The 25,949-nt window shown below is 40.6% G+C and overlaps 1 protein-coding gene across 9 annotated transcripts in view; it reads right to left on the bottom strand.

Moving 5' to 3' along the window:
• Window positions 1–25,606, bottom strand: part of aff4 (AF4/FMR2 family, member 4) — a 29,909-nt gene extending 4,303 nt beyond the window's left edge. Inside the window, exons 1-21 of one of the 9 annotated variants that reach the window (XM_068600300.1) lie at window positions 25,345–25,606; window positions 23,086–23,115; window positions 12,607–12,736; window positions 8,957–9,760; window positions 8,605–8,643; window positions 8,362–8,448; window positions 7,941–7,968; window positions 7,684–7,747; window positions 7,368–7,460; window positions 6,605–6,749; window positions 5,608–6,355; window positions 5,316–5,467; window positions 4,573–4,658; window positions 4,034–4,268; window positions 3,613–3,710; window positions 3,177–3,240; window positions 2,149–2,285; window positions 1,535–1,606; window positions 1,237–1,330; window positions 1,033–1,076; window positions 394–614 (exon numbers count right to left, since the gene is read on the bottom strand). In XM_068600300.1, the coding sequence (XP_068456401.1) occupies window positions 394–614; window positions 1,033–1,076; window positions 1,237–1,330; window positions 1,535–1,606; window positions 2,149–2,285; window positions 3,177–3,240; window positions 3,613–3,710; window positions 4,034–4,268; window positions 4,573–4,658; window positions 5,316–5,467; window positions 5,608–6,355; window positions 6,605–6,749; window positions 7,368–7,460; window positions 7,684–7,747; window positions 7,941–7,968; window positions 8,362–8,448; window positions 8,605–8,643; window positions 8,957–9,760; window positions 12,607–12,732 (3,337 nt within the window). In that variant the 5' untranslated portion in view covers window positions 12,733–12,736; window positions 23,086–23,115; window positions 25,345–25,606. Of the gene's footprint in view, window positions 1–393; window positions 615–1,032; window positions 1,077–1,236; window positions 1,331–1,534; window positions 1,607–1,893; window positions 2,036–2,148; window positions 2,286–3,176; window positions 3,241–3,612; window positions 3,711–4,033; window positions 4,269–4,572; window positions 4,659–5,315; window positions 5,468–5,607; window positions 6,356–6,604; window positions 6,750–7,367; window positions 7,461–7,683; window positions 7,748–7,940; window positions 7,969–8,361; window positions 8,449–8,604; window positions 8,644–8,956; window positions 9,761–10,826; window positions 10,864–12,606; window positions 12,737–17,949; window positions 18,186–23,053; window positions 23,116–25,344 lie in introns of those variants that run through there. The other 8 variants (XM_068600298.1, XM_068600301.1, XM_068600296.1 and 5 more) reach the window with 8 other exon arrangements.
• Window positions 25,607–25,949: the final 343 nt, after the last annotated feature.

The following is a 25,949-nucleotide window of genomic DNA, read 5'->3' as shown; positions in this document are numbered from 1 at the left end:
GGTATTTCTGCAGGAAAGTAAAGAGTTAACAGGGAAAGGAAAGGAGAAGACACACAACGGTGGTCTCCATTAAACAGCCAGACTGTATATTTCATTTTAAATCTAAAAGTGCTGCAATTCTAGAAAACTTACAGAACATTAGCATCACCAGTTGCGATACATCAACATAATAAAACAAACCTCGTACTGCTGTCATAAAAGCAAAGGGCGATGCTAAAATATTACAGTATTTGGAATGAGACTCTGGTCGGTGTAACACCGATAAGTCTACTTTTCAGTCTTGTGATCTGTCAGGAATTGCCCTTTTCGTTTGGTTGCCCCGCTTGTAACGACAGTCCCAAGTATTGATTCGTCCCAAAACATGGTTCCATATTAAAAAAAAAGGTAGTTGACCTTTTTGCTCCTTGGATAGTTGCTCCGCCTGGTCCCAGACCTCGGTGGCGTACAGGAAGTTGGAGGTGACCTGGACGTAGCTGGCGGCCATCTGGTGGATACGCTGAGGTATGGTCACAGACGAACTGGCACTGCTGCTGCTGCTGCTGCTGACTGACGAGTAGCCACCGGCCGGGCCCGGAGACAGTTTGGGTGACACTGGAGAGGGCATACCCGCCTTGCTGATGTTAGAAAAAGACAAGAGCCCGGTTATGACAGTGACTGAGAAACTGTTGGTACACGGCAGGTTGTTTTGTCGACGACAAAAAAAAAAAAAAAAAAAAAAAGCACCTGTGAAAGCATGACTGTTAACCAACTCAAATTCAGTACTGATAGTAGTATTTATGTAATTACAGCCCAGAATGACTCAAGAGCGTCCAACTGTTCTTCACAACAGTTGGACGCCCTATATATATATATATATATATATATATATATATATATATATATATTTTTTAACTTTCTATGAAATTCTTAAACTTTCAGCAATTGGCAAAATGTCAAACTCATTCTCTCTCAACATTCAACATGTGCAGGAAACAGATGTCTCCTTTACACTTAGGTTTAATCTCCAAAAGAGCGAGGAAGGAGATGACTTACTTTCCAATTCCAGGAGAGGGAGCCTGGGTGTTACTCAGAGAATTCTGTCAAACAAAATGAAGGAGAAGAACATTATGTACAAAGCAGGTTACACATTCACATAAAAAATAATAAACTACATGAATGGAATTCATATTGGGTTTGTTTGGTTCTGAAGGTTCGCCAAGCCAAACGTGATTTCAGCTTCCAGGAAACAAAAAGTACCTTTAAGTGTTCAGTGAGTGTTTTGGAGTATTTTAGTGCGCTGTCTTTCCTCAGCTTGAATAACCGCAGGTAGAGGAGCGACTGGCATCGGAGGCTGGAAAGATAAAAAAAAAAAGTTTCACTTTGATTTAAAACATGCCAAGAAAACAGTAATGACCAGAGATTGGGGATTGCTTGAATACACGAGCCTCCTTCCAATGAAATAGTGAGCGTTTTGAGGACTGTTGGTTGAAGGCTAAGGACAGGACGACGCCTCTTTAAATGAAACACATCCGCTGCTGTCAGACAGCGTACTTACCAAAGCACAGCTAGCCTCTTGTCTGCAGAAGTAGCGTCTGGGGCCAGGTAGCTTTTTAACTTCATAGTGTATCTGAAGACAGACATTTTTTTTTAGTTCCTTAGATATTCAACTGCTTAGGTCATTACAGAAACATTTATTTTAATAAAAGTTACATGTAATAAACTGACTTTCTAAACGAGTACATTGCACTTCTACAACATGAACATGGCAGAACCAGGAACATCGTCTTTTTAATTCCAAACATTTGTCTTTCTTGTCAAAACCTGCTGCCTCCATTACCAACAATCCAACTCCACCACGGTCAGTTCATTTGGATATCGCATGTGTTATGTTAGCAGCAGGTAAAGTAGCCTCACACTGCTTTCCACAAGCAGAGATGAGGATACGGCTACAGGCGTCCATTAAGCTCACTTCTTTCTAACTCCACATCCTGAGGTTACTTTTCATATTCAAACGTGTAGTCTCTCGCCACAACTGACACTGACTCGAGTGACGTCACTGAAAGCAATTTGAAATACACACAGGACCGATGAACAGACTTTGATATGCACAAATAGTGGAGGTCCCTCTAAATTTTGACAATAGGGGGAAAAAAATATGTTTGTCCTTACTTGATAAGCTCCACAGTTTCAGCATACATGGGAAAGGGAGACTTTGCTTCTTGAGCGCTCTTCTCCAAAGCGTTACCACATTCAATGAAAGACACCACAGCGTCCAGGTAGTACACCGCCTTCTCAAAACGGTCCAACTGCAAGAGAGGTAACGGGGGCACAACGATGAATTCACTGATGGCGGCGCAGCTCAAGTATTTACTGATCTAATGAGGGTTTTCTTTCTTAACCGGGCACAGCAGTACACACCTAAATGCTGTTCACATAATTTGACATGGTTTTGGCATGGGCATGTTGCATAACTTGCATGGTTTGGTGTGGAATACAATAAACTCTTTTAATAACAGCGGCAACAACTCACTTATGTATGCATTGGCCTTCAAATGGAATGTGTAGCATCATAGATGTGGACTAATTAACCATAGTGAGGGTTAATTGATTTTCCACATATTCCAGATACAGTATAGATAAATTAAAAGCGTATCCACAGTGTCGAATATTATTTTGAAGAAAAATAGTACTGCTTGGTTCTCATCAACAGGGTGTTTGTGCTTATTTGTTTCGTTAATGGCATGCAACCAGGTCAGGTATCTCAGGTCAAATCTATGGTACGCCACTGATATTAGTGCAGCGCTTAAATATAGTCACATGCTAATTTTTTGCTAAGCCGTTAACAAACATAAATACATTTATTGTTAAACATACTGCTGAATAACAGAGCAGAGAGAAAGAACGACTTTTGAGACTGTCTGAGGTAAATTTCCCAGTGAATACAATAAATGATGTAATGCAATATAAAAATTATATAATCATATAAATGTAATAAAAGGAAATATGTTTACAAATGTAACCGTGTTGCTATGTCAAGCGTGAATCTCCATGAAAACCTCGCCAGGATGTTGTTTGACATTAAAAGGTCCAGACCTCGTTTAACAACCTCTCCTCTCCTATCACTGCTTTGCATGTGGCACCTGACACTGCATCATCTCAATTACACATGTAAATAGGCACGAAGCTCACGTTCTTACCAGTGCATCTGCATTGTGTTTCAATTTCTTGGCCTCTTGTAAGTAGTGATCTGCCGAATGGACCCTGAAACAACATTATTAAACAGGTCAAACTGATTTAATTACTTCTTTGAACGAGCATACATTTCCACTGGGAACAGATATACATGAAAACACCATAGTTATTCTTCCATTAAATCAAACCACAAAACAGGCAAAGACCTAAGAGGCAAGACTGTATTCTTTCTTTACCTCTGCATGAAAAGGACACAGATTCCCCACAGAGAGCCTTTTAAAATGGAAATTTACGTCATCTCTCCTGCATGCAGGCACATCTATGCATGACCTCCCCAACCTCCTGCAGCTTTATGCATCAAAGGCGATCCTAGATCCCCACAGCAGTTCTTTCTGCATACCCTGCTGAGGGGTTATCCACAGTGGAAAGAGCTCCTCTTACCTGTCCTCAAACACCAGCTTGGATCTCTGAGACTTGGAGCCGTCCGTGGAGAGCGGAGGCACAGCCAGCTGGTTATCGCAGCCCTTTGAGGATTTCTCCTGCAGAGACAGCAAGCGAGAGGGAATAAAGTTTCCGGCAAAAAAAGGGGGCCTGGTATTTGAAGTAGAGGATAAAAATGGAGAAACAGGCGAGATTAAGGGTGTCTGGAGAAATGTTTTGCGCTCTATGGATGTTGGGCATATACAATATATAGCAGCTATGTTCTCAACTTTTAAAACATGCTTCAATATTTAAGTTCCTCTGGGGGAAAATTGCACAGTTGGCAAACTTGATCAAAGACTGCACTTGCACTTCAAAGTATCCACAATGCCAGGTATTCACGCGACTGCAAATGGCTGGGGATAAGGTTACACGCACTCACCTTGCCGTCGCGTGTGCTGCGCCCCTTGTCCTCTCCTTTTCTGTGTTTGGAGGTAGAGTTGCCCTTGGTGCTGTGGCTTCCCTCCTTCCCACTTCCTGTCCCGCTAGACAACGAGGTGGAGGACTGGCTGACTGTCCTCTTTCGACTCGGATGCTCTGCTTTGGGCGTCCGCTGAAGACTTGACATTGAAGGGGAGGGGACTGGCTCCTCTTTCTTCTCCATAGACCTTTTCGACCTGGTGGGATACGAATCGGCATTGTAACACGCGTATCTTTTCATCATTTAAATAGCGGACCGACCTTGTTGCAGTGCCGTACTACACATCACAAAAAATGAACACTTAAATTAAATATTTACATAACAGATCAACATTAAGATCATAGCAGACATGTCATTATTATGAAGGTTAGTAGGTGCGGCTTAAAGAGCCTACAATGTAATTCACTGAGCCTTTATACTTATATTTCATAATTAGAGTTTAAAATAAGTACTACTGTGCATTGTGTTAGATAATAAAGAGGAAAAGGAATGATACCCACTCTTTACTGCTGTTTTTATGATGAGATAGGGACTTGTCCTCTAACTTGCAACGCTTGATCTCTGGCTTTGTGCCATCTTCATCGTTCTAAAAGACAGAAAGGTCACAGGAAATTAAAAGACACATTCAAGGATTTATTGGTGTGTGCACAGGCCTCTGTAGGAAGGGATTTGATGACAAAGAAATTTGCAATCCAGCAGTTTAACTCATATGAAGTGCAGTACAATATTCTAACAATGCTTAATGGTTCCCCAAGTCCTTGTTACACCAAACATAGCACTCAGAGTCAAAGCCTTTTATTGGTAGTTTTACAGCTATGAGGATTTTTCATGAAATAAAAACTAAACAATTATTACATCCGTAAAGAAAGTAATAATGAAAATAAATAGTATATATAGTTAAATCTTTTAATCTATATGTTGATTGTGTAGGAATGTGACCTGGGAAGATTTGCCTCAAAACGCCTCCTCGCATCATGCCAACATGATTAAATTATCTCAATAACTATAGTTGTTTAGGATCTAGACTTTTTTCGCCCTGCATCCGAGTGCAACTGCCGTGTCCACATTAGCTCAGACCAATAGAACCATGGGTGCGAAACGTTCAAGGTTTCGAACAAACTGGTCAAGGCGAGATAGGTCTGAATAACACCATCCTTACACTTTTCAAAGCGAGAAAAACATTTTAACATCGATCAAAACAGCAGATAATACGGACAAGAATTTGCTCTATCCAGTCGCATACCTTGTGTTTCCTCTTGGCCTTACTAGAGCTCTTCTCAGAGATCTGTTTGCTGAAGTCTTTGCTGTCCCTGTCTAGAGAGTCGTCCCTCTCCACTTTTATCTCTACAGGCTCCTTGTAGGGCCGCCCTGGGATCCTAGACAGCAAACTAAGATCTATAGGAAATGGGAGGAAGGGAAGGGTACGGTTTAATACGGTTTAAAGACAAGAAAAGCTTCAGGAGTGTGCACTCCAGCTAGACAAGTGTGAAACAAGTGTACAGAATACAGAGAGAATTTGTGCAGCTTTGACGAACCTATCTTCACTAGTAAAACTTGGTGCTGGGGCTGCCTTGTAGGGTAGCGCTCCTCAGGGTCACTGAGAGGAGACAACAGCTCTTTTTCTTCCATTGGAGAAAACACACACACGGGGGTCCTGATACTCTCGGTGTACTTGGGCGTCTGCGACGAGGACGGGATGCTGTCATTCCCCTCAGAGTCTGACGATGAAGAGTCTGTGTCGACAAACTCACGAGACTTCTGGGAAGTCTTGGTGGGTGCCTTGGCCTTGCGTTTATCTGCCGTAGTGACAGCAGCCGCAGTGGGCCTCGGAGAGGATTTAGGTTCTTTTTTAATGCTTGGTTTGCGGGAACCCTTAGTAGCAGCTTTAGGTCGATGAGGAGGTATCTCTGGAGGCGGTTCACTCTCCACCCGCAGTCCTCCTTTGGGTTCCTCCACCACAGGGGGCTTCTCAGACTTTTTGGGTTGTTTTTTACCCACACTCCTTCGTGGATTTGTGCCACCTTCACTCTGGGCGGGGGATTTTTGACGGCCGCGGCCACCTTCCGCACCCTTTTGTGCCGCCCGTAGGTCCCTGCTTGGGGTGGGTGCCGCTGAGTCTTTTGAACCCCCTCCCTGGCTACTATAGCCGCGTCCTGAGCCATTGTCCCTGCCCTCTTTTTTGCACTTGGTTGGAACATTATCCACTGGAGAGGCTGGAGAGAACTGCTTAGCTTTCTTGAACCAGTTGTCCAGCTGCCACTTGTTGGCCATGGGTTGTTCAGGCTGAAGGGGAGCAGGAGAACAGAGATGTAAGAATTTGAGTTTACGAGTGAAATTTTTTGGCTACAATGTATGAAACCCAGTCAAACATAAAGGATGGCAGAAGAAAGAACAATTGATTCCATGTAACAATCACAACCTAAAATAGGGGTGGACAGAGAGCAGAACAGTTCAATTGAAAATGATGGCCGAGTACCAAATCATCACTAAGTGGCACTTGAGCTTTGCACAAAGCTACTGGTAAGTCGTTACCTCAGGAGAGGCGGGCCGCGGATGCTCATTGGCTTCGCTGTCGGTCGTGCTGCTTTCGCTCTCGCTGTCGGAGCCCGAGCTGCTCTCTGAGCCGCTGTGGCTGCTGGAATCATCCCTTGATTGCTCCGCTCCTTCACTGTTATTGCTGTTGTCACAGGAATAAGTGTAAACCGGCATTATACTGTGTGCAGATGGAGTGCAGAACACTTTCAGTCATGTTTTAAACACTGAAGGATAAATACAAATAAACCAAATCTTGTTGTGCATTTAAAATCTTGTTCAATACCAGGGAAACATTTATTTGCTCCATGTGAATATTTGAAGTGTTCAATATGTTGATGATCTCTTGAAAATTGATGGCAACACTTTTATAGCTAAGGGTTGTCCTGAACCACTACATTTAGATTAGATTGTACGAAACTTTAAAACATTCTGAAACATATTCCAAGTTGAGGGTTTCAAGTAAACAAAAGCCCCTTTTCCCCATTTCCGTTCTGGCATTTGAGACAGTGAGCATAAAAAAGTCCTGAGAACGCAAAGAGTGTTGTCCGACACTTCTCTGCATGATGAAAACACACAGGTAGTTTGGGAGTAAACCATGAATTGTCAAATAAATGGTGTATTTCAGCTGTACACAGAATTTTCCTCACAATGCAGTTATTGTCACTGCTAACACTCACTGTTGGTTTTGTGTAAAGGTGTGGATGTAATCTGTGCAAAGGTTGAGGCTATACCCCGTAAATGAACATGTGTTGTGGTTTACCTTGCGGAAGTGTTCCTTGAGGCATTCTTTGCAGAGTCCTGTTCCCCATCACTGTCCTCACTGCTGCTGAGCTTCAGGTCATCTTCTAGTACACTGAGATAGGGGAATGACAGTAAATTAAATATTTGTGTTTCATTACAGTCATGTAAATGGTGGCTCCTTTTACATAACTTAGTGAGGTCATCTATGTATGTCTAGTTACTTAAGGTTTGTCACCTTGTCATAACTCTTTGTTGTGTAAATCAATACTTGGAAGACTGTAGACATGGGCTTTCACGGAGAAAAGGAGAAAGGGAGGAAAAGATTGAGCACTTACGTGGGCTGGTCATCGCAAGCTTTGGACTGGTGGCTGCTAGAGCTCTTTGACGAACTACCTCGCTCTAAAAAAACAAACAAAACCCATGAGCAATAAGCATATGCATATATATATATATATATATATATATATATATATATATATATATATATATATATATATATATATATATATATATATATATATATATATATATCTTGCATACAATATACATATTTGTATATTGGGTTTGAATCAGAAATAAGTGTGGTACTCACTGTGCCCACTTGGAAAAGGGTGAGAGTCCTGAGGTAAAACAAGACGTTTTGAATTATTTTCACAAACCCAAAAGATTTGCACGTTTTAACAATGAATGACAAAAAAAGCTAAACAATTTTAAATGGAACTCCTTGAATTTATGATGTTCATTAGCACTTTATTGACACTTGGAAGGTTAAAACAACTTGTATTTAGTTTTGGTGATAGTTTTACTATCAGATTAACTGATTAACTATGAATAAAACATCAATTCATAGCTAGTCCCAGCACTTTATAGTTCCAATTAGACGGCCACAAAAAAGGTTTGTCTGGTTTGGTTGCTTTTGCTGTGTACGGTCTGTTTGCACCAAACCATCGACACAAGAGGCATCACAACACATGACACATCACAGTAAACACAAGGACTGGTGCAATACTGACCTTGGTGGGGAATGGAAACTTGGAGGGCTCTGTTTTGCAGGGGGTGTGGATGGCTGTCAGCGGAGGGGGCCACGACTGAGTCATTTCCTGAAAGAAAGACAGAATAAACACACACAGGGAAAAATGTGAACATTCGTTCTAAGGTGTGAGTAATGCAAAGTGCTATTTCACTGACTCCAGCAATAGATTGTTGTTTTTTCCTCTGAATACTTCTGATGAAGTGTTTTAACAAAATACAATTACCTTCAGAATCTCATCGACACAGTTGGCGTCACCAGATCCCTAAAAAGACAGAAACATCTTGTTTAACACATTTTCATAATCAACATGATGGTCAGTGCTGAAGGTGGGAGGAGGATGCGTCATTCTTAAAAATGCATTTCTTCCGACCTACGAGTTCATTCAGACCAAGTGCAACATGCTGCAAGGTAATCTCTTCCAGTTAATACATCATTTTGAATATATGCGCCAAACATTAACAAAACCGCCATTCTTGGTACATACATTTAATATACAAAGACTGCTACTATAGATTTCTCCCTTAAGTGCCACACATTAACATATCATTTATGGAAAGCCTGTTGACAAGCCTCACCTCTACAGGCTGTGAGGGGATCTTGAGTTTGGAAAGAGAGGCCTTGCTGTTGGACTTCATCTCTCCCATGGTGCTGCTGTGCGACTGTCCACTGTAGCTTTCTGCTTGTGAACTCTTGGGTTCTGCCGTTTCCTGGCCGTCCATAGGCCGCACATATGCTGTGGGCTTCTGCAGCATGGAGCCGGGCTTGGACATGAGAGAGGGGGGAAAAGCCTGACTCGAGTGCTGTCCAGTGGGGAAGGTGGTGTGGACCCGTGAAGGAGAGTCCCAGTTGGCCTCTCTGTCTCGTGGGGACTTTGATCGGTATCGGTCCTTGCTGTGATGCTGATCGGCAGACAAGGAACTGCGCAAGTGGCTGTTGGTGCTGGAGGAACTCAGCGAGCCCTTGGCCGGACTCGATGTGTGCGACTTTGAGTGCTCCGACACTCCGCTGTGTTTACTCGACTTCTTTTCCCGCACCTCCCCTCCGTGTCTTTGGCTACTGCTGCTGCTGCCGCTACTGCCACTGCTCCTCTGGCTACCGTGCCCGCCCTGGAGTCCTGAGCGTTTCTGGGACTGGGACGAAGATCCACCTGCTGCGGGGCCAACAGGAGTCCACTTGCTGCTCTGGCTGCTGCCACCGCTACCGACGCCGCGCTGGTCCCCGCCAAACAAAGGTGGGCCCGATTTCTCCTCGGAGGAAGACGAGCTGTTAGATGGTTTACCGCCAAGCTTAGGAAGTGTGTCACCAATCGGCTCTTTCATCTCGTCGTAATTGCCCAGCATGCTCTGAATACGGCTTGACAGTTTATCTTCCTTGCTGGACTGAAGAGAGAAGCAGAGAAAGGGGGAGGGAGAGGTGGGGAAGAGGACAGTGTGATGAAGGAAAAAAAATATATAGAAAAAGACAGCGGTAGAGAAAGGAGACAGAAAATTGGTTGAGAGAAAAATAAGTGAGAGAGAAATGAACAGAGGGAAAGCAGAGAGGAGAGAAGAGGGGCAGAGAAAACAGTCATTATGGGCACAAGTTCAACACTTGGGTTAATTGCTTTGCTTTCTATCAAAATTGAGAAAAAATGTATTACTCCAACAAAGAAAAACTTTAAAATCACAAAAATATGCAAAATGAGCATAATTCAAACGCAGATTTACATCTGACAAAAAAAGTACGAAACTAATTATATTCTGAACCATGTGTCATCAGTTTTACATTTAAAATAATTGACTTTGAGAACATAATCGATTGAACATGGAGATCAGTCAATCATTCAGTTAGCTCATTCAAAATTGGGTCCTCCGATCAGTCCACACCCATCTGTTAACACAGATAAGTCCACCCATAATTCCACCACAAAAGGTTAATCAATCACTTTAAAGCCACAGGTTCCAGCCGACCTGCTCGCAATCAGCCCGTGACAGTCTCTGCAAAATATCCTGTTTCACATGAAGCTTGGACTTCTATTATGTTTGACAGATTCGCACACGGGGTGAGGAAACAAGCCGTTATCTGTTGCAGGAAACGTTAACAAGCTTGGTCATAACATGCACAACCACTACCTCCTGCTAGCACGGCCTGGCTCAGATGTGTGTAGTTGGTGAAGTGGAGCGTCATAGTACAAACATAAATGGTGCATTTTATTATGATTGTATTAAACATCCAGTGGGACAGAAACACTGCAGTTTTTTGTGAATACAAGTACTCAATAAAAGTTCTACAAATAGAGTAATACTCTAGTTTATCAAACATACTGGTACATAAGTTGGTGTAAAAATAAATTAAACACCTGAATCATTACACAGTTGGTTCATTGTTCTGAAAATATTGTCTAAACAGAACACCTACATATTGCATTATACAGCCTTGTCCGTCTGCAGAAACGCTCTCACAAACCTTTTTAGGAACTTTACTTCCATGTTGACCTTTTCGCCTGCAAAAACGACAAACTACGGCATTAGTTTTGAATCTGTTACCCGCCTAATTTGCCAAATCTTTGTGGTTAAATCGCCGTTAAAAAGGCAAATATAAATGTGATTATTGGATTTATAATGTCCTTCCTTAGTTTCTGGGACTAGTTAGATCTCGGTAAAAGGAAAACTTCAATCAAATAAAAAAAAAAAAAATACTATATGGATTTATATACAGTGTGTGTATTGTAGCTTCAAATATACCAATATCAATATTTAATAGATAATTGCGTGCTCATCACTCTATGCAGCCTGAGTTAAAAGTGTGTGAGATCAGCACCGTAAAAATGTTACTGCTTTGCTGGTATACATCTGGGAGGCCCCAGCTGCAGCTGCGTGCACACATGGCCTTTAATGCTGAACACAGTAAACTTCCACTTAGTGGAGCATGACAGAGAGGGGTTGGGTTGGATGGGTGTAGTGCGAGGGGGGGCTGAAACTTACATAAGCAGGAGACAAGAGATACAAAGTGTAGTAAGCCAGTTGGCCTTTTCTGCATTTATTCGCACTATTGTTTCTGGAGACAGAAAAACAAAAAACATGCACAACAATATTTGCTGCAGCTGCCTTTTCTTCTCTTGTGCAAAAGGTCAAGGACCTTCCCCTTCTTCAAAGTCAGCTTTTTATCTTTCATTTTGTTGTGGTTCAAAACACACAGGTCCGCACTCCTCCCTCACCTCTGGTCCCCTTTCTATTCCCAACCTGTCAGGACACATTCCTCTCTGCCTCTTTGATGGCCAACTCTAGCGCAGAAGAGACGCCACTTACCTCCGCTCAAATCTGGTTAGTGGCAAAGATTAGACCAGTTCAGAGGACTCAAATCCTCTTTACAATTATACTGGCTCACCAGGAGCAGGGAGCTGGCTGGCCTACATATACATATATATGTATCTGTGTGCATAGGAGGAAGATATAAGAGAGACATGATCATCTGTTTACTTTCTTCAGCTGCACTACAAACCAGCTAACCAAAGACAGGTGTTGACAATTCAACTGACTCTTTTGTATCTTCTGCGGAGTTAGTCAATAGCTGATTATCTGACAGCCAACCATTATTTAAGTTAAGTCAAAAGCTTGGAAAAAACATACTGTTTTTAATACCCATTATTAACGTAACCACAAACTATGTTGCAAACAGATCAGCCAATTTCAGCTGGAAATTTGTGCAATTTTAATCTTGATTAAAAAAAGACCGTCATTGACAACAGAGTATGTATCATTTTATGAGTTTGCCCTAATTATCTTTTAATCCCATAAACTGAAGGATCTTGAAGGTCATTGTGAAATGGAGAAAAAGGAAAAACAAAACCTTTTTTTTCCCCCATTATTAAAGGCAGCCTCAAAATGTATTCAAGTCTTCACCACAAAGGATTTTCTGGAAAACAACTTGGAGTTAAACACTAATCAACTTCTTTTTCTTCCCTGAGCAATGAAGGAATGAATTCAAACAAATGTTACAGAAAGCGTGCACACACGCACGTGCACAAAGACACCTTTGCCATCAAAGCCTGAAGCTAAAAAAGCAGTTTGACAAAGAAGGCAAACAGTTTTTTTTTAAATAAAAAGGTATAGATGATGACAACTGGATCAACATGAATGTTCCTGTAAGTTTGTGCAGTTCTCACTTCCTGCCGCTGTTACAAAACTCCGCTAAACTGACAAATCAATTTCATGTCAAAACTGAAGGGAGAGGTAAACAAACTTACCACTTTGTAGGGTTCAGGAAAGAGAGGTGAATTTGCTGGAAAGGCCTCTCCTCCTCCCTGCTGGATTTCTTGATTTCGCCTTTCTCTTTCTTTCATTCGGAGCACATTCCGGTCCTCACGGTTCATGTTGCTAATAACGCAAACAGAACAACAACAAGTCAACATAAGAACACGCCGAGGAAGGACTGTAAGCAGACTCCTTATCTTGTGGTTTTTACAAGGACGGCTGTACACAACGTGGTATTGTGAAAGAAACACCTGGCGTGCCTCTCAGAATATCCCTAAAAGTTGCTTTTAAACAGTGAGGTAACATAACTAAACAACATAAGGCCTTTAGTTCTCTCTCCAGCTATGATTCCTTGGTTTGAAAATGAACACCAACTAGTTCAAGTTTCCAACTGTTCACCACAAATCATACAGTCAGAGTCAGCCATCAACTATCCTCTACTTTGAGTCAGTATTTTTTGGTAAACCCCAAACAGGACGTTCATGAGTGTTACCCCACACATCATGAACAGAGAGGAGCACAGAGATGACCAGTGGAGAGAGTAGTCTCTAATGGGTTGGTCTAGACAATACGCAGAAGTCTACTTCTCCTGCAACTGATGTGCTTCTACAGATATTCAATGTAAATTTGTCCCCCCATCTGAAACTGCTAACGGACTTTTTCAACACAGTCATACATTGAGAAGTTTGATAGCTACAATTTGAATGGTTGTTTGCTCAGAAAATACATTATTTAAATGGACAAGTTTATGGTGATTGGAGTAGACGTAAAGAGCGTCATTCCCTCAACATGAAAAGAATATGTAAATCTTTTCAAGAATAGCATGGATGTAAATCCGCCTGCAATTAGGATTAAATAAACTGCTGCTATTAAACTTTAGCTTGAAGCCATCGACGCCATAGCTGCAAAACACACGTCGCTGCCCTTACTGAACATTATGTATGTAGTGCAAACATGAAATTACAGTGCCATTTGAGGAAAGAGACTTTGTAAACGAATGGTGCAACACCAGAGAGACAAAACACCAAATGCATGAACATGTAATAAAGCAGTGTACACTACCAGGGATCAAACACAAGGCCGTTAACGTCTTTTTAACAAGTTGTAAATCTTCTGCTGGGTACTTGGACCAAACAAGTATGTGTAATTGGAAGGAGCAACCGCCACAAACAAGACGTCTGTCTGTAACAGAAAGCAACAACGGAGCTTTTAAAACCAGAAACGAGCAAATTATCAGCGAGGCGTGTCGCCTCTTCGTTTAAGTCGACAGCTTCGGGCTCTTCCAACGACAACAATGATTTTAAAGCGGTTGACAGAGTGTGATTATACAGAAACCACCCTGCCTCCTCCTCGACTATAAACACAACACACAGGGGTGTTATCAATCCTTACTGAGTATAGATGAAAAGAAGCAGATAGCAAACTGATTTCAGAAAAAAGTATGAGACGCTGAGAGGGCAGGCAAACTCGGCTACAGTTTCTTGAAAGAATCCACACTGCTCTGACATGAAAATGGATTAGAACAAACAATCACATGGGAATAATAAAAGCTGCAGGGATAACGTTTATTTTTTCGGCCAACCCCGGAAGTTAGCATCTGGTTCCCTCGTACCGAAAGCCAATGAGATTTTTCGAGGGGATTATCAATTACAGGAAAATAGGCTCCTTGGCAAACATATGTTAATAAAACTGAAATTTTTTTTTCAGTCTTCACAAATGAACACAACTCTTTATGATTTTTTTTAATGTGGGGGGTAAATGTAATCAGCTATCCACGTGGCGGTCACATGAGTTAACAGTACAGGGCTGGAAAGCTGGACAAGTTTGCACAATAACGTTTTGTAGTCTCATTTAGCCATTTGTTAGCGGCTGCCTTCTTTCAAAGACACGTAAAAGTGTCAAAAATAATTTGTGGGATATTTACAGACATATTTATATTGTAGAACAAATCGTTAAAATCTCTAAAGCTTTTGTTAATCACAGTGCTTAATTCAGGCATCTGACTAAAAAAAAAAACTTTAAAAAAAAAAGAATTTCAGACGAGGGAACCAGATGTCTAAATTATTCTTTTCTAAACCTTTTCCTGCATTATTGCAGACGTAGTCATGCCACTTCCACTTTTTTTTTTACAAATTCAGACTGGTTATCAGTAAGCCTATCAGTAAGTCGAAATTGTAATTTCCCAACCGACGCCTTCACAAAGCCTGCGCCTGTTTTAACATCATCAAATACACCCAACTATGAGTCATCACTCCTCACAGGCAACTTGAGTAGCTCAGTAGGCTACATCAAGACAAAGCTCACAAGGTGACCAAGGCCACTGTGAACTGTTTGAGACACACCATTAGCACCAGTTTTTTAGCAGGTGTGTCAAGAATAAAACATTGTTTTGGTAATCCACCATCCAAACATTCATCAACACCCCACAGTTTCCTCTCTAAAGCTTCCAGCACAGCTGAGAAATATGTTTAGACTACACATGAGCTCAAACTAAACAAAAAGGTAAATTGCACAATATGAATAAATACTGACTGGACAACTGGTCTCCTTGAGTGTGTATACTACAGCCAACAGAGCTGAAGATTTACTCTTTTGCCTACCCAGTTGACAACATCAATTAATGGTCTTTCATGCTATAAATGTAGTTTGTTGTTTGAGAAAAGGTCAGTTTCATGCCCTCGACATAACAGTTCCTACACCTCCATGATTACAAATAATCAAACAAAATGTGTACATGCAATGGGTACATTTAGTATGCCGGTACTATATAGTATACATGTGTAAATTAGCTTGCCGTCCTCAGTTTTGGAGTGGGGCTGAATCTGTGAATGGGAAACTGTTAGAACAGTGTTAAAGGTCAAACACCCCAGTCACAGAATCCTTTGTAAACAGTGCTCCTGTCCATTCTTCCCAATTAATTGACCCAAACGATTGTTTTTGTATTAGCATAACAGTGGGTTACACCCTCTCATACGGGAGTACAGCACTTAATCAGACTGGTGGCCTGATTGTCTGCTTTTGGGTTCCACAACAATGTTCGCATTTAGGCCGATACAAGCCAGCAGACCGCTTTACTTTTGTGCCTTTGCAACATGAGAATAAGTCCATTGACATCTGGGAATATTTCTTGGTTCAAAATAAAGGATAAATATATAATCCATTTCCTGGGTTCTTTTTTAAAAGATCACCTCAGTCTTCTTTAAAGACAAAAAAAGTCAGCTTGTGCTTTTGGTTTTTAATAAATAAACCAAGTGCCCAAATGGCAAAAAAGAATGTGAAAAACTTGGCAACATGATTCGACTATGGATCGCGCATCTGAGTGCAACCTGTTTTGTAAGTTGGCGGAAGACCAGGCTAGAAATTCAAACCACGCTCAATGGAAGTTAACCAAAACCCAGTTTAACAATGCAACGCCTGTACATGAATGATGAAAACTGAAGCGAAGGGCATTCTGTAAATATTTACAGATAATTTAGGACTAATAAGGCACAAAAAAAAAGAGTTCTTGTTTGAAAGAAATCATGTGCCCTTGAGATAGATCAATATGAAAAGCCCTATAAAAAGCAAACTTTTTTTCTGATTAACAAGATGTGTGGACAAACTTTGTATGAGAATCAAGAGCTTGTCAAGAAACACGGTTTGCATTTCATTGATTCCTGAAAAAGCTTGAAACAACCTCACTTCTGTCTGCATTGCAGGTTTTTACATTTACAACACGGTAGATGGAAGCTACTGTGTGCAAAGTGTTGCTTAGCATAACAAACATCAGGGAGGATAAAGAAAAATGTAATGACTGCGCTAAAGTAATATTTTGTGTAACATGACAGAGCAACTACTACGGCGAGGTGAAGGGGATATCCGTCATATTCATAATGCCCGAGAATCAGTCCATGCTAAATGTCAAACAGCATCTCCAACTTACTTTTAAATCTGGCGTCTGCTTTTTTTTAAAAAGGCGAGAGTTGGAGGATTCCCCTGAGGGTAGCCTGATTGAGAATATTGCTCATTTCTATCTAGGTACACAAAAAGTATACAAATAAGACATGACTCAATAATAGTGGTATAACGGACCTCTGTCGTTCCGTTAACCCCACAGGTCCCACCCTCACGGTTCAGCACGTGTTCTGGCTCCGTTCAGTGAAAATGAGAATTGGGCGAAGGTGAATTATAACGTTATCATGACGAGTACACGTCACACTATTTCTTCCAAACAACAACTATGTTGTAGCTTTACTCCTTCGTTCATTGGCCATTAGCTTGAATATATCCAGTTGTTTGAAGGAGACATTTATAAACAACATAAATAGATATGAGAGATGAATTATGACCCGTTGTTTCACAATTTACACTGACCTCAAAAGCAGTTATGATTTTTGGGGTGCTGGCAAAATAAAGAAAAATAGTCTGGAGCCTTGTATACCAGCTAATCGAACAAAGCAGATCTGTATCTGACAATATGGATCATCAATGAACAGCAATTAGTATCGGTGGATCATCAATGAACAGCAATTAGTGTCGGTGGCAAAGAAAAAATGATCAGGGATCTCTAAAAGTTATGTTTTCTCCATTTTATGCTGATCCAATCCATGACCTGATACGTTGCACCACTACTCAATAACAAAAAAAATTCAGCTGCCATTTAACCTATGGCCTTCTAGGATAAGGCACTGATCAAATATCAGTGCAGTCTGAGAAACACCCAGGACAAGCAGTTAAATATATATTTTACTTGTTTCAATAGCAAACCGTAAGAGGCACAAATCATAAATAAGCTCAGGTTTTAAATTTTGCCCCAAGGCTTCGGCCAAGGCCGAAGCCATACTATAGTTGATTAGTTGACAATGTATAAGGTAGTCAATTTAGATCATTTTAAGGTAGTGAATTCAATTTAAGGTAGTCAATTCAGATCATTTTAAAACGAGGACAGAGCTTGCCTCCGCCAATCCTTCTTACACAACATGAGTTTAAATGATATGTATAAAAAACAGTGGTAGCCATGTGTGTTTATTGTAATCATTCAACAGTGTGCCAGACTGAAAAGGTCAAAGTCTGAGTTGAAAAGGCAGTTAATCAGCTCATCTGTTTCTTTCTCACTCACAACATAACAGCCAGGACACGACTTCTACACAATCTAAAAATGAACAAGAAAAAAAGGGAGGAACTGATGAATAAAAGGACTGGGATTCTGAGAAACCGCCACTATAGTAAGATTTTTAGTCGTCTAAAAACATTTTAGCGTGACTAGTACAACGTAGTGAAAAGGAAGTTATGTTCTTTCTTCTTTCCAGACACCAAGATAAATAAGTAAAGCAGCCAACTAGCCATGCATTTCTTACCCTGACTGAGAGGCCATGGCCCCAACCACTGAAACATTGGAAGGAGGAGGGAGGAGGATTCAAAGGATCTCCCAAGGATTCAGAAGTATTCTCGTTATAACTTGTCAACCTAAATTTCTACGCCAACCTCCTCCAGTGAAGACAACCTGGCCCCCTTTTTTTTCTCTTTTTAAATGTATCTGTGGGCGTCCAGCTGGAAGAGTGTAACTACAGTTTCTTTACTCGACTAGAAGGTACAGTGCATTTCCTTGGAGTGGTGACAAATCTGACTTAGAGAGGGGAGGGGACTGCTGGTTCACGGTCGATACCACGTCGGCAAACAGCGGGGGTAGTCGCATGCTAGGTGATGCCGAAGGGGAGAACTGCAGCTTTTTTTTCTGGATGTGTAGTGTTTTGAGGTTAAGGCATGTGTGGAGAACAAGAGAGGTGAAAAGAGGCCGGGGGTGGGTAAGTGTGTAAATGTTTAGAGCGACTGTGAGACAGAGAGAGGGAATACTAAAAAGAGATTTGGCATGTCTCCTGTCCACAAGAGTGTGAGACAGTCCTGGCGGGGCCTCTTGTGTTAAATGCTAACAGTGCCATGTTTTAATCATAGTAAATTTAGCATGAGGATAAAGAAAAGGAAACACTTACAGAAAGCGTAGTGATGAGGTGTTTGTAAAGACTGCTGAAACATAGTAATGCATCTCTACGTCTAAAAGAAAAAAAATGGGTCTGACTAATAACACCCATTGGAATTAGATCAAAAGAGAGAGGCAGCAAAACTAGGAAGGGGGAATAAGTCTAACAACAGTTTAATACACATTCAAACAAAGCAAATAAGAGCAGTAAAACAAAAAGGAGGCAGGATTAACAGTGAAGAAATAAACAAGCTTGATATAGGAAAGACCTACAGAAAATAAATATACTTATTTACAAAACAGCCTCACATGCCAACTGGGAAGACATTTTACCGGAAGAAAGACATTATTAAAAAGGGAGCAGCGAGAGGCGAACAGAACTTCACCTCTTTCCGAGAATGGAACGATCCACCTCGTCCCATAAAAGGAGATGTTATTTTACACCACAGGGCCTCTCCTCCATGTGATGTCACTGCCCTCAGTAAGGCCCAGCCAATAAGGGCCCATCTTTCCGTCAACAACCTCCCTCCCTCCCCCACTACTTCGAGCACAGGGCAAAGCACCCTTGCAGCCTGTTAAAGAGACAGTGTGCAGTTTCCGGCATGCAGGTTGTAACAAACGGTAGACATTTTTTTCTACATGATGATGACATAGTTACAAATGTGTTATCACATGCCGCTGGGATTTTATTTTGTTATTAGTACACAAACTGTGTACAATTTACTTCCGATCTCTCTCTGCAGGTTTCCCATTATGTTAAGGGTTGTTGTTAAGATCTGATCACTTCTAAAGCTTCAGTTTTACTTCCAAACAGATGCACAAACTGCTGATGAGGAAAAGTTTAATTTGTACTGTCCGCTTGGGAAGACCTGTACCACACATGCCCTCTCCAGACCTAGTCGCACAGCCACAACAAGTCGCACAGTCACAAAACGTTTGCTGTTGGCTTCGGGAAGTATTAAAACATTTTTTTAAACATAAAGAAAAAAAAAAGAAAAAACATACTTGCCCGAGCCCATACAACCTTTTTAATCACCACTGAAAAAAGTGTGTGTCATATTTATGTTATTTCTTCTCACCATAAAGTTTTCCTTAATACATTCTGGGTTTGTCTTCCTTCGACTTGCTTTGAATAATGAAATGTTACTTTTATTTTGTTCATTCAGGGATTGAACAAAATAGCAATAATCTAGATTATAGTATATAAATATCCCAAGACATACGAAAAGATTCAATGATTCAACGTTGATGTACACACGTGAATAACCTTTTTGGATAACTTTATAATCTTTATACTGTGCTATTTAATTGTCGCGTCACTTCATTCAGGGATTATGTAAAATGAGCAAGAGAAAAACAATCCAACAAGTCCTGACAAAAATTGACAATCCAAATTTGTGAAACTCCCTTTGACTCAGTTTACGATCACTTTATTGTGACATTTAGAAACGCTGAGCTCATCTGTCGACGACGACGTCAATGGAAACTTTACAATTACACAGAACTGAGAATGGCTCCATGTCATGATTAGAGCTCATGCTTTTGGAAACAATGTGTTTTTTAATATTTTTAAGTAAATACAATCTAAATCAAAAACACACTTTCTTGATCTCTTTTCCCTTGTTTTTAAGTTCATACTTCCATGGAGTGCTCAGTTATTTCCAGCACATCATTTATATATGCCAGTTATTTTTGATAAATTGAAGACTGGACTGGATTTAATCTATAACAAATCTCACGTAAAAAATGAAACGGAACACCTAAAATGTGATGCCACTGAACTATTGTGTAGTCTAAAAACAACAACATAGTTTGTGAATTTTGTCATTAATGTTGATAAAAAACAACCCCACCGCCCCAAAACTGTCATCTGTCATTAACAGTTTGCTGCATTTATTCAAATGGTGTTTACAAAGAGCGTTTTTTTAAAAATGCATCAACAACAAGTTCCCACTAACGCCTACCGATGGGCCTTCAGAGCCCCCTACTGTGGTGCTTTTGAAGCAAACCTGCTGACAGCAGGCATTCCAGAGGGAGGGTCCATTCAAATGCTGCAAACCTGCCTCATATAAGCAGCTGTTTTGGGACCGGTGACATCAAGACCACAAGCGGCAAGGACAGGGTGTCGATCAGAATATGGCCCCAAAAACACAATATTTGAAAACGGGGTGACTGTAAATCGCACACGTATTAACTCATTACTTTCCTTAGGAAAGACCAATGGCTGTATACAGTAGGTAGCGAGCACAAGGACATTTTCACACAGTAGGGGTAATTAATTTGCCTTTATTTTCTGTTATGTTAAAAGTATTTAGCTGATGATGTTTGAGGAAGTCTTAGTCTTCAGATTTCTTTAGTTTCTCCTTCAGTAAAAGCTCTTTAATATTTCCATGTGGCCTCAGATTAGCTTTAATTAACATATCAAAACAAGACTCTTGATTGGCATGTTCTCTAAACAACTGCTTATATCCTTTCATTCAGGCAGGTTTGAAGCATTTGAACTGACTCACTGCCTGGAATGCCTCCACTCAGCAGGCGTGCATTATCTGAGTCAGAGGAAGCTCGTAGCATTTACCAATAAGAGCCCTCTGCTGTGACTGTTCCGCATTCTGAAATTCAAAAATTATTAATACTAGATTAATCCAGGAGCATTTTTATATTTAACATCCAGCGAAGCTCTTAACCGAGGACTATTATGAACAATGAACACAACAGACTCGGATGATAAGCTCCAAATGTGCCTCGAGGCCAACCTTCATGCCAAGATCATAAAATTCAATTAAAATAAAAAAAATTGACCAGCAACTTTCCCAAGCTTTTAGGCTTACACCAAATATTTACTAGCTTAAGTGCAATGTGATGTAACACTGTTTTTTTCATTCATATTCATTCCCATCACTAAATTGTTCCCGTCTTGCCTCGTGACCCCTTTCAAATAGTGTAATAATCCGTGGTTGAGTAACATAGCGAATAGAAAGTTCATATGGATTTTGAATTAGAAAAAAGTCAGACAAGCTCAGTAAGAAAATGCTGTCACTTGCAGTTTTGATTAAGATGGCACAATGCACTTGCTACTTTTTTTCCACCACATTGTTTGTGAAATGTGACACAAAACCCTCCATTATCTTAGCAACGGTCGAGAGGCTTTTACCTTTTTTTACATGACGCTCATATCTGAACTATAGATAGGGAACAGTAAAATGCAATGCAATTTAAAAAAGGAGTGACTCGTGACATCAGTGATAACTTAAATGAGAAAAAAATAGAATGAATCACGCATAAACCGTATAAACAAAGCCTTCGTATGCATGTGTTGAATATACTTCGCATTAACTCATCATCTCTCATACATCTAATGTAATGCCAAGAAGCACTTGGCATGTGAAACCCATCTTTCCTTGGTCAAACAGATCAACCCTGAACTTTGTTTCTTCTTTTAGCTTAAACCAGAAATGCGTACCTACATGAAACATGCGCCTTAGAGTCTATTACTCATACCAAACCTGAATGAATCAATATTTGGAAAACTTAAAGTACTGAGATAAAACATGGCTAGAAAACTGAAGACATCGTGCAACAGCACCAACATGCAGTCATTCCTATTAAATCACATGGTGTAACAGGAAAAGTTGCTACTACAGAGTCCTAGAGATGTCTGTACTGTGTAGTGTTCCATGTATCAGTCATAATCGTAGTCCTCAGGGAGCAGTCCGGGCTAAATTTGACACTGGGATATCTGCCTGCCTACAAATAGAATTATGCTAACCTAGAGCTTACTACTCTGAACCTCTAAATAAACCTGCACACCCACCAGAACATGTGTTTTGATACGAGTTGTGGCCAAATATGAATGAAGAGACCAGTTGATGAAAAATGTAATTGCATCATTAATAGATTGTTTTTTTCCATGCAGTTTCCTGTGCAGGAGATTAGCAATATTGTTTTCTATTTAGTCGGCTATTACGACCCATTTACCTTTGTATTAAATAAATGCATACTCTGTGTACTTGTTATTATACCCTTCTGGAGCCAAGTAGGATTTTTACTGTTTATGACACTGATCCATTTGTTGCACTTACCCTGCTGTGAAATTATTTATTTTTTGATTTCCCTTTATTAGAAGTATTACGGTTACACTAGTCTCAGACTGATGCCATAATTTTCTGACCAATATTATAGTACAGTATCTGTAAAATGAAATGTCCTTAATGAGCTTCACCTCCACTGGACTATATTGCTAGCCACATGAGAGCTTAACTCACATCCTAGAGAACAAAAGCTGAAGAACAGATGCATGAGGTCAGGACACAGTGAGTAGCACATTTTCTGCTGTGTGAGCAACACTACTGAGAGATAAAAAAGAGCTGCTGATGTCTGATTAGATTTGAGCTTATTAAAACGAGCAGACTCCAGGAAAAGCCTTCAAACAACCTACTTTTCACAAGCTTCTCTTAAAAGGAGATACAATTTGATTATAAACTCACAGGCCTTAGCTGAAGACACAATTGTCTCTTACGTTTGGTGGGGTTCTCCAAAAGAACAGCATCTGTACAATGAACAAACCAGATGATTTAACATATTAAATAATCAAAGAGAGATAAAGGTGATCTGGAAGAGAAGCATTGTAAAGCATGCGGTTCATTCAGACAAGGAATACTCAGTTCTGAGAGGGGAGCTTGACAATCTTGTACTGTTGTTGAACAGTCTGGAACTAGATATTGCTCATTTTATAAATAGCCAGCCGGGAAAACCACACTGTCCAACCTCCGCAATGTACAATAGATGTGTCAAAGCCAAAGAAACATGCACCCACTCCTCTGTCTGGAATGGACCAACAAGTCACCATAACAATTTAACCGAACATGTGCATGGTGTGGCCTTGCTTGGCGACAGAGGAAACAGTTATACTGAAGCCACAGAGAAAAACCTTAACAGGAAGTGAAGAGGATTTCACAGTGAGCTGCATCACAGGGAGCACAAGATGACAGAAAATAAATCGTTATCCCCGCTGACCATATTTACAGGACTGTTTTGTATTAATATTCCCATAATTTAACAGTGCAGATATTGGGAGTAACTTAGATTGTAGGCCGATTAAATCTCTAAAACGTCCGCTTAAGATTTCCCAAGGTACCTTTTGATGTACCCTACATAAAAACAGTTTACAGACAAAGACTTTGAATCCATGCCAGTTATTCATTGAAAAAGGGGCAGTGAGCGATTGAGGTGAGCCTTTACTTTGATGTAAACATGATTTATCTGAACCGTCTCCTTTGTTATTAAATATCATGGTAAACATTCTCAAATGTTAGTGTTGATTTTGCGTCATCTCATCCAGGCCTTGAGCATAACCTGAATCATCACCCATCACATCAATATCCGTTTCAATTAAAGTTTCTAATATATTGTCATCATATAACACACTTTCTATAAGTTAAGCGCAGGCAATATGTTTGTTTTTTTATATTGCAAACACAAGATTAGATTGTAGCTGGTAAAATAAAACATTATCAGAATAACACTTTCAAGCAGAAGTACACTTTATGAACATCTGCACCCAGAACTCAAACAACCTTAACCTCGACCCACCACCACCTGAGTACAGATGTTGTGCTAGCTCACGTCTACCTGCCATAAATAAGTTCATGACCCTGGGCCGCCTCCCCACCATGATGTGTCAACCAAGATAAACAAGTAGATTGACATGTCCTCGTCTCCGTTGGTCTAGAACACCCTGTTAGACACAGATATGTAGCAGTGGTGTTGCTAATTGTTACTTACTTACTTACTGAACTGTGGACTTATGATGCATTTTCTGGCCCTTCCCCCAACTGAGGCACGTAAAATGGCTTCCTAGAAAAGCATATCAGCTGTCCTTTTGCGAGACCAAAAGCTAGACGCATAAACTGTTATGTTGCCTTCACATTAAACAGTAATTTTGAGTGATTGCGATTTTTACCGAACACGGCGAGGACTGACACCGGGAGCAATCTGCTGTAATAAACGCTGGATCAATGTGCGGAGGCCACAGGACAACAAACCAAAAGTTTTCGCTCGTCACTGTGAGAGGAAAAAACGACGATTGTTATGGGCCTCGGATTAGTTAACATTGTCCCGTTTTAGGGGTTGCAGAGAAACCGCAAACACGTGAAGTAGTTGTTTCTCGAATGTGAATTGTTAAGCTTTGAGAGTTCACGAAGCTGACGTGGAGAACAGTTTGATTAAGCTCGATGAACAAACTGCGAGCAGCTTTTGTTGACTGCTTAGACTCAACAAACGGCAAATACCGAGTAATTATCTCCGCGACGATGTAAAAAAAACACTAATACTTGACAAACTACGGTATGTCAACGACGGCGTAACAGTAAGACACAAACATCAGACGTCACGACCCGTTAGCCAACATCACACGAACAAAAACACTATCGCCACAATCTATTTCTTACTTTTCCGAGGGATGGGAAGCCACCGCACGAATTAAAATAACATTGAGCGATATAGCCATTTTAACAATCAACGTTTTGCCGTAATTAAAAACTCAAAAAGTAGCTATAGTGTCTGACCGTTTAGCAGGAAGCTAACACGCCACCTACGAGACTACCTGCATATTTTCTATAGCATAACGTTTTGAGGCTAGCGGATAGCTAGCTAGCTAGCTGTGAAACCATTGAATTTTCCTGCGGAAATCTAAATTAACAGTCTCTCAAAATGTCAAATAACCACTGGGTATAGCTGATAACCAAATACCGTCTTTTGTGATAATCGCCATCCTTACCTCTTGTCTTCTTTTTAGGCCCAAACCATTTTAGCTATTGGAAAGCTCTTTTCTCTTTGTCTTTTCCAGTTACACGCAAAATGGACTCAGCAAAACGCTATAACAGCTAAAACACTAAGACCAAATGGTCGGTGTCCATCTTTTCCTTGAAACGCAGCTGCGCATCGAGTAGAAAACTAAATAAATTCATTTTGTCTGTCGTTCATTGTATTATTCCTGAAACATAAGTGACTGATAGGTAAGGCTGCTAAGTTAAGTAGCCAGCAGGTACCACAGACAGGACTGGATGCATGGATGGCAGCAAGCGGTGCTGCGTTCACGTACCGTGGGACATGTCTAGAACCGACCACCTAACCGAGGAAACATGGGCACGGAAGTTATTTTAATTTCAATTTTATATACAATACTTTTTTGAGAACGGCCTAGTGTCAGCTCTCCAGATAAAAAAGTTTCTAATAAGTCAAATGTAGTTGAGTCAAATGTAAAAGAGACATCGTATATCTGAAACTGTGCAGTTTCACTGTAACAGCACAGCCGATGGTTATAATAATTCCGATATTTTGAATGCAACGTTTGTGTGACGCACAGGTTGTACACGATTGTGC

This window comes from Clinocottus analis, unplaced genomic scaffold, assembly GCF_023055335.1.
Source record: "Clinocottus analis isolate CAN_PGR_092001 unplaced genomic scaffold, fCliAna1.0.p SCAF_5, whole genome shotgun sequence".
Taxonomy (NCBI): Eukaryota; Metazoa; Chordata; class Actinopteri; order Perciformes; family Cottidae; genus Clinocottus; species Clinocottus analis.
The sequence above is the reverse complement of the archived record's forward strand: the minus strand, read 5'-3'. Positions and strand labels throughout refer to the sequence as shown.